At 40.4% G+C, this 9,470-nt stretch overlaps 1 protein-coding gene across 1 annotated transcript in view; it reads left to right on the top strand.

Moving 5' to 3' along the window:
* Positions 1-9,470, top strand: part of ripor1 (RHO family interacting cell polarization regulator 1) — a 26,927-nt gene extending 17,457 nt beyond the window's left edge. Inside the window, exons 17-24 of the mRNA XM_034879795.1 lie at positions 2,221-2,332; positions 3,607-3,742; positions 4,723-4,884; positions 4,980-5,132; positions 5,566-5,762; positions 7,386-7,469; positions 8,295-8,385; positions 8,754-9,470. Of these exons, the coding sequence (XP_034735686.1) occupies positions 2,221-2,332; positions 3,607-3,742; positions 4,723-4,884; positions 4,980-5,132; positions 5,566-5,762; positions 7,386-7,469; positions 8,295-8,385; positions 8,754-8,851 (1,033 nt within the window). The 3' untranslated portion in view covers positions 8,852-9,470. The remainder of the gene's footprint in view (positions 1-2,220; positions 2,333-3,606; positions 3,743-4,722; positions 4,885-4,979; positions 5,133-5,565; positions 5,763-7,385; positions 7,470-8,294; positions 8,386-8,753) is intronic.

The raw sequence follows: 9,470 nt of genomic DNA, 5'->3' as shown, positions 1-9,470 counted from the left end.
TCAGAGTTATACCGGGTGGGGGGGGTCGTGTAAATGTAAATGTAAATGTGCTGTATTTATATAGCGCTTTTCCAGTCTTAACAACTTCTGTAACACTTCATATAATTAAAAAATGCATGATTCAGCTCTAGCAAAGCATGGACAAGTTTGTGAAAGGACTGCCGGGTAAACGTAAAGCAGAGGATGAAGCCCCACAAGGTTTTTCCTGACTCAGAATCTGCCTTTGGGGGGGGGGGGGGACTAAACACAACAGGAGACTAATCATGATCGGTCCACATAAAGTAAAGGCAATGAGACTATGTTACCTTATTTGACAGAAATCTATGCATTTACAAAAGGAATATTATGCTTGACTTAAGGAAACCCCAATTAACAAAACTGTTTTAAAAATATATAAATATATACTGTATAAATATTTAAATCCTCACTGGGAGAGTCAGACACAACCTGACGGTAAAACTAAGATAAGGGCTCCAATTCTGCTTGTTCAGCGCTTGTTTGGTCAGTTGCTCCTATTTCCCAAATCGCATTGTGTCTCATTGATAATCACTATTAAAATAAATAAATTCAGTTTTCTCTCTCTCTGTTAGGATAACAATATTTCCAAAGCATCAAGAATAATACATTTCAATAATAAAAAGAAAAATAAACTAAATATATAAATGTATTAAAAAAGAAGAAAAGGAAACTATTATCAAAACACACGTGTAGAATAGCACTTTCTATTCTGCCCTTCGTCACCACTGACTGACAGCTTCATCAGCCTTTTGTAATTATCTCAACTACTGCCATAATATATTGATCAAACCTCTAACAACAATATGCAACGGTCTTCATACAGCTATATAACAGTAACAATGACTGTCACGTGAATAATTATTTAAAAAAAAGAATGGTCCCAACCTTAAATAACAGTATTTAACTGTATGTAATATGTACATGTGTTATATTAATGCCGGTTGATCATATTAAGGTAAAAGCACTGCTGAGTGAACAGAAGATGCTCCAGGATTAATACATCCTGGTTGTTATCCTGGTCAGGAGCAGGCTAGTAACTCTGCCTCTGCTTTCTTGAAACTGAGTAAACTGGGAAACCCCGGCTTAATCCACTATCTAGGTTATGTGAAATAATTGTGTGGTCTAGCTCCTGCTGTTGAAGAATCTCATTGTTGTGGAAGTATCTTGCTGCCATCTAGTGGAGCTGTGTTGGAGCATCACTGTACAACAGACGGACTGCTCTGGGGAAGAAACTGGTCTTTGCACCTGTGAGATCATTAAGCATGCTGGGAAACAAACCCTGGTGCTTCATCGATGAAAACGTACCTATGTAACTGAATTGGGAGGTTTACCAGAACGGTGCTTTACATTGAAGTAAAACTCAGATTAAGTACTTTTTAGCTGCACAAACTGTATGAGCATGAGCATGTCCAATGCCATGGCGGGCCAAAACAAATGGAGCACAAATGGAGCCAACGGGCTCCAAATGGGGCAGCCTTGGTTTCTAGTATCAGCAGGTTTAAATGACACCAACGAAGAACCATGCATTGATTGTACGTTAGTCACTTATGCCTGATCTATTAAACAGTGGGACTGATACAGATACTACTCCAGTTTATTGGATCCTCATCACCGCTAGTCATTTCATTTGACCATTTTGATGGTTGATTTGTCAGTTCAAACACAAAGCATCCTAGACGCAAAAATAAAAATTAAGATTTTTACAATGAAAACAATTTCTAAGCATGAATATGGTCAAATATTAAATATTAGCTAGTAGGGCTGGGCCAATATGCTTTTGACCAGATTTGATTATTTTATGATACGTGGGTGCTGATTGGATACACCATAGCATGGTCCCCAAACCAGAACTCGAGGATTTGTTTTTATGTGATGAAAAAACAAAATGAGGGACTACTTTTTATTAAAACAAGATTTGGTCCTGCATAGTCTTTTTTCCAAAAGATAACTTTTGAAAAGGGGATGTTGTCCTATATTCAGGTCACGGTATATTAACTTTTTTGTACCACAGTAACAGTTTTATACATTGCTTATTGATTATGTGTTGCCTGTTTTATTTTTTGTATGTATTTGGTTATTTTCCACTGAGGGACACAAGAATTAATAAAGTGAACTGAAGTGACCCCTGTCACAAACAGTGTTGATGGAGGCCTACCATAACTCTGTGGACTTCTTATAAAGATTGCTCTTGTGTCTCTGTAGGTCTCTGCGGGACAGAGGCTGGGATAGCCCCTCCACCCCCCTCACCACAGGCTGCTGCACTTTAGACTGCTCCCTGGTGGTCCACCTGAAGAACTGCAGCTCACAGCTGTTGGTAGGACACCCAAAATGCTGTCCTCAAATCCTTTCCCACTCTCCAAACTGTTCCAGCTGAGCAGAGATGCTGCTGTGCCAATCTTGGACATAAGCAGCACCTTATAGATGAATGCAGGACTAAAGTCATCTTATTTCTCTATCTACACAATTTCACTAGGAAGTGAGGTCATAAAGAAGCAGGTTGAAAAAGCTGTAGTATTTATATTTATAATACTTCAAGAATTGAAGTAAAAGTATTATTTTCTAATTCTACAAGTACATAGTAAATCTGGATTATCTAGCATGATAGTTTGAAGTATAAGTTGTGATTGGCGTTACTTTTCAAAAGAAAGTTAATGTTTTTGTAACCAGTGAAAATCAACAAATCAAAGTATTGCACCCTTTAAAAAGTAGCAGAAGCAGTTCTAGTTGTAACAATGTTTGAGATATTTTGGTAGTCATAGTTTCTCTGCTTAGCTTATAAAAAATTGTGTTTAGATTGTAGGGGTGTCAATTTTTGAAATTAGCTTTTGATTTTCATTTTGGATTGGAATCAAATGCAGGATCGGCGACTCCCTAGTCTTATTTTCTTTCTCATGCCCTGCCTACTTGTGCATGGCCACAGAATGTGCAATTTGCTAAGCTGATGGTGCATTCAATTGCACCTCGTAAACTCTGAGAGACTCAAACTGTTGTTGCAAAGTACCTTTCTGCCAGCAGTGGCTCTTCTGGGATTGCCATCACGGTTAGGAAAGAAAAAGTTGAAATCTAAAATGTAATTGAATCGTCGTATTGTATGAACTGAGGGATGTGGTGAGGTTTTGCAGTAACGGTGGGAGGGGTCTGACTGTCAGCTGATCCATTGCGGCTGGGTCGAACTGTCCCTCGGGTCGGACATGTGTTGTCATCATGACAACCGACAACTATGGCCATTTTGTTTTGTACTAATCAAATGATCACAGCAAACAGTTCAATGGCATTTCAATCCATTTTATTTCTCTGGATAAAACCATGGCGCTGTCCGTGGTGCTGAAGTAGCAGACATATTGTAACACTAAATGATGAAGCAGTAAAGGGATATTTTCTGTGATATAACAATAAAAGATCTGTCAGCTCTCTGATAAACATACCATATAATCACAAAAATCTTATATCCATCTTATATATATATTATATCCATCTTGTTAGAGGTTGGCTGCAGAGAACCAGATTAGTGTTTAGTTCTATTTTAGTTCAGTAAAGATTTACTGTTGTTTCAAAGCTGTTAAGTAATATAAGACATTCTGTATGCAGTGTCTGGGTATGTTTGGTCCGCTGCGGTGCGGAGAGATGTACGCCTTGGACCGACTGCTGAGAGAGGCTCGGGTCCTCGAGATGATCCGACGCATCGCCAAGGACAACCCAAGACGCTTCAGACAGCCTGCTGAAGGTGAGCTCTGGGATCTGGGCCTGTACTCTGGGTTTGTCTCAATGTCACATTCAGCCATCACTGTCACATGCAGAAGAGCCGTCAGATCATCAATCACTTCCCACTGAGCCCATACATTTATCAAATGGATAGTGTCGCTCTGTGTTCAGTGACTTCTGTAGATGACCCACCTAGAGACCAAATTCAGATCACTGCTTAGTAAAGGGTTGCATACCGTTACCCATAGGCGCCGATACTGGGCGCCCACGGGTGCCAGACTGCCAGTAGGCTCCATTAATTTCAAATGAAGCATGTAAAAATGAAGGTAAAATAAAATGTAAAGAAGAAAACATACCTCCACCAAGCCTGCACAATCTTCTAAATGTGTTATTTAATAAAGAAACCTTTTGTTATTTTTTGCTGTATCTTCATCTGGATTTTCATCCAAATATGCATAGTGAAGCATAATACTCTTATCTACATCAAAATTGTAACACTACCAATTTTACAGGATCACTCGGAGTTGATATGTACACACTCATGGCAATTTATATGTCAAAAATACACTCCACAAGAATTACAGTAAAATAGTATGGAATAACCAATAAGTATATCAATATGGAACATCAAAAACAGCGGAAGAAAGAATTTTCATATCCATGCAAATCCAATTTACAGTTACCAAATTTGGTTAAGATTGGACTACACCTACAGAAGGGTTTTGCACATTTAAAGGGCAAAACGAGTGTGGCCTATAGATGTTGAAAACCTGGAGAAAAAAAAAAACAAAGCTTCTCAGTCTAAAGGTTCCAGTCTGCTTTAACCAAAGATTCTGAAACCAGCTTCTGAAAACTTGTGAGATTATTTCCTCACATCAGGTCAACAGTGAACCTCCATGCACTAAACTAGTGCACGAAACGACGTAAACTTCAGCAAGCTTGATCCAGAAATGAAAGACTAACTCCTTTCTCGATCCTCTGTCCTATCTTCCTCCATCACAGTAATACCACAGCTGGGCCTGTGCTCGGGGGCTGTGTCACTATGGCAACATTGCATGGGGCAGGGCAGTGTGTACAGCGTCTCTGCCAACAGCTTCCTCGTTACACTGTCTACACTCTACCCCAGAATACTTCCTGAGAGTGCCAGCAACATGGCCGACACAGGTACAAAGACGTGTGTGTGTGTGTGTGTGTGTGTGTGTGTGTGTGTGTTTGTGTGTGTGCGGCATGTTAACACCCGTTTGTGTGTGTGTGCCCAGTGTTCCAGTGTCTGGTTCAGCGAGTGCTGGATCAGAAGTTACCACGGCGCGACAGAGACGGACTGATGGTGACGCTGTTCCAGCTGTGGAGCTACCTGAAGGCCAACAGCATCAGTGACATGGAAACACACGTCACTGAGCTGGCAGAAGAAGGTACCTTTCTCTCTCACACACACACACACACACACACACACACACACACTCATGCTACATCTACACTACTCCGTTTTTAGCAAGCGTTTTGATCTCCATCAACACAACAGTTTTAGCTCTGTAGCAACAATAATTTTTACTCTTATTAACATGTCCCATCATGATCTGTATCACATGACGATTCGCATACACTGGGCATGTGCATGCCTGTGTTTACAGGAAGCAGATTTCCTGATTTTACTCTGCGTTATAATAAACATTAAATCGAAATTAAAGTACCTTTCATACTTTTGTTGCGGATGTCCTATGCTGGGATTTCATCACAACTCTCTCACACACACACACACATATACAGTATAGATACACTCACACACAGCTAAATGAAAGGTCTTCTGCTCAGTGACAGTAATCGGTGATATTGTCCCTCCTGCAGTGTGTTTGGTGCAGAGGCTGGCGTCGTGTGAGCAGGACGTGATCGTCCACGCTCTGCGGCGTCCTGCAGAGTGCAGCCTGAGGAGAGAAGGACTTCACGCTGTGGCCAAACTACTAAAAGACTCGCGAGCCAAAGTGTCGGCCTCGGCCAGCTCTGTGCTGCGGAGCCTGGCAGCCCAGCCTCGACAGAGAGAGCCGGTCAGAGCACACACCAACATCTGACTTAGAAAACAGTCACGTTGCCAGACCTTCCTCCACAGGCCTGCGAAGGTCTGGCGAGTCCAGCATTCTGGCATGGAAGGAAAAATGTGCTCTGTTTTATTGGCATTTCTTTAAACCAATCACAATTGTCTTGGGCGGTGCCTCTGCAAAATAGTCTCAGGAAGGAATTTGTTTTAGTGGATTGTGCGTACATAAAAGTAACAAAGTTCTTTTTTTCTTACCGTACACTAGAAGACTTTGTATAGACTTTGTAAAGACTAATGATCTCGCTTCAGATGGTTTGAAATTGGCAACTTTCCCTTTAGCATCTAGTTTAGCGCTGCGCCATAGTCTGAGTTTTATGGAACAAAGGTTTATGATGTTACACCAAACGAGTAAGAGGACGGGAGCCCCCCGACTCTAGCAGATTTCTCAGGATTTCATTCTGATATAGAAAAGTAGTCTGCAACAATGGAATTGCTTGATAAGTCGTTTGGTGTAAGGTGGAGGACTTTTGTTTTAAGAATTTATAGGAAATGAAACCGTTCCACAGCCACTGCATTGACCACTCAGGCTCTGGAGATATGTCTGGCAATGCGTGACTAACAAATAACAAACGGAGACAAAATATACCAAATAAGAGCAGGAATGTCTGCAATAATATCATACATATTGGTGAATTTAGGGACATTTTATGTTATTGTCCGGCACAGAGCTCCAGACAGCCAGGGATATAAGAGCAGGAAGAACTGGAACAAAAACACCGCCACATCACTGAGTAAATGATAAGAACATCTAAGACACGCGACCAACTCAGTGGTTTCTGGGACGTGAGGATACTTTGAAGGAGTACGTAGTTCTGCTAACAGCTGATTAGGCGGTGGCCCAGGACACGCACCCGTTCTGACTTTGATACCAGTTCATAAACAATACTTTTTTTTGCCACCAATTTTATTAACAAAAAGAAATTAAAACATTACACATTACGGCACAAATTGTTCTATGTATTTTCCAGCTCCTACTACATGCGCCGTGTAACATTAGACAGCCAATCACATTAGATCTTGTTAGAAGCATGATACATGCCGATTGGTTGACCGACTCTGATGAGATTTACTCTTTAGTAAAGCTTAGATTAGGCCCAGAAAATCAAGCCTAACCCAACCAGTTGGGTCTGAGCCCAGCCCGACCCGGCACATTAACTCTATGAGCCCAGGCCGGATTTAAAGCTGACAAGGTTTTAATACATGGGCCGTTATAAGAGATGTTCTCAGCTAGGACAAACTGCGTTCTTTGTTCATTCAGAATGGAACGTATCGCAAATGGATCCCAATGAAGAAACGTAAAAAAACAACTTGACCCCAGCTCCCTCAGTCGAATAGTGTGTGTCACTGATCAAGACAGCAACATAATTGCACCGTTGCTCGTTCCTAGCCACGCCCATGACGATTGGGATTATAGAAATGCCAATAAACCAGAGCACATTTTTTCTCCTATCCAGGAAGGCTGTGAGGACTAGACAGACCTTACTCCGCAGTGGAGCAGGGCCTGGCCAAGCGAGACTAGAGGGTACGTAACATGTACTGCAGAAGTCAACACTGTGTACATTGTCTTTCTCAGGCTTTGGTCAGCTGTTTGGAGCTACTGGAGGATGAGAATGTGGACACCAGAGTCTGTGGATGCAAGGCCTTAGCTTGTCTCAAGGTACAAACACGTGCACAGTCTGGGCTCTCATCCACAGCTGTCACAAGACATATATACGCTCATAATATCTTGTCTGTACTTGCTTAACTGTCAGAATGTATTACATACTGTACATTTGACGGGGTTTCCGGTCTAAAATTTAAAAATCAAAATTTTAGTCCTCAAAAGTCTTAAAGCCGCTGTGTTCTGGGTCTTAAATTCTGTTAAACCGGTCTTAATTTTCATTCATGTAACGCTACCTCTAATGCTTAATGAAATGTTTTTTGTACTGCGTGGTGTTGTAGTTCTTTCTTTTGCTCATCCAAATGTAATTTGCTGTATATTTAAAGAGGATTATTTCTCTGTCGCTTTTATTCAATTTTAATAAGTTTATTAACCTTGCAAGTACATTTGTAACTCTGCATTTTGTTATACTTTAATGTTGTAAAAGGTCTTGAATTTCATTCATAAAGGTCTTAAAAAGTTTTAAATTTGACTTGTTGCAACCTGCAGGAACCCTGATCTGGATGACTTAATGTCAACTATTGAAAATCGCATCGCAACATTTTGATAAAGGAAATATCCGTTTGAGTTATTCTTTAAGAAAAATAGTCAAAACTCTCCCTCTACAGCAGCGGTTCTGGACCTAAGATTGCGGACAAATTGTCGTCTTTTTGGGAAACACTTATCCACATTTTTCACCATTTTCTGACATTTAAGAGACCAAACAACTAATCCATTCATCCAGTAAATGATCGACAGATGACTCGCCATGGAAAATAATCGATTGTTGCAGCCGTAGTCCTTATCATGCTGACCCCTGTATTCCATCTGTTGTCATTCCAGGCCAAAGAAAGTATTGACCAGTTGGTGTATCTGTGTCGGACAGACAAGGACGAAGTCCGAGATGCTGCCAAACAAGCGCTGCTGGTGCTCGGTAATAAGAATCAGCATTTTAGTTAAAAGGACAGCTAAACAATACATTTTCTGGGTAAAATAAGTCATGTTGAGAAATAATTTGACATTGATTGAATGTGCAATTACTTACCCGTTTCTTAAATATTTACTCTAACTATGCTAAATTGCTTATTTTTTCATCCATTCTTTTTTTTTTTTTTTTCTTTTATCTAATTGTGACATTAGACAATATTTAAGGCAGAAATAAGACATTTACTGTACATCTTGCTTGTTTCTGCCATTTAAATTTGTCCATTACAAATGTCTGTTAAGACTCAATGTCTGTTAAGACATTTGTCCACGCTTTCATTCCACATTTTGTGTCCTTTAATTCACTGTTTGGCACAGGAGAGGAGGGGAAGATGGCGCACAGGCACGTGGAGACATCTCAGGACAGCATACCGAGACTCTTCGCTCCAGGAAGCATGGCCAGCACAGCTTTCTAACACATACACACACACACACACACACACACACACACACACACACACACACACACACACACACACACACACACACACACACACACGGTAGGAACAAAACCAGAACAACACAAAATGAACGTTGTGTTTTGGCAGTGCTTCAACACTGTCACAGTGAGAATAGGTTGTTTCTTCTATTGGCACTAAAACATACAAAGACAAATACAGTGCATGGTATACAGTATATACACTGTCAGAGAGGTTGCAATACCACTCACATTAAAGGTTTATTTCGTTTTTTCTCAACCTGGACCTTATTTTCCTATGTTGTAGTGTAACTAACTGACTGATAGGAACAACAATCTTTGAAACTGGTCCAGTACTAAGCGTGAATTAAACTCAAATGCTTAGATTATTATTTTATGTGTCTGACAATATTATGGAAATGATCTCTACAGAGATAGACCTTTAAAACTTCTTTGAGACCTTTTCTGTTTAACCTGAAACAGTTCTGAGGTTGCTAGCGCTAAACCCACCAGACTCCATTAAAAAAAAAAACACACTTTAAGCGTATATAGTGCCAACATATTTTCACATGTAAATTGGTAAACTATGTGATTATTTCACCCAAAACTAGAGTTGT

Source organism: Etheostoma cragini, chromosome 8 (genome assembly GCF_013103735.1).
Source record: "Etheostoma cragini isolate CJK2018 chromosome 8, CSU_Ecrag_1.0, whole genome shotgun sequence".
Taxonomy (NCBI): Eukaryota; Metazoa; Chordata; class Actinopteri; order Perciformes; family Percidae; genus Etheostoma; species Etheostoma cragini.
The sequence above is the reverse complement of the archived record's forward strand: the minus strand, read 5'-3'. Positions and strand labels throughout refer to the sequence as shown.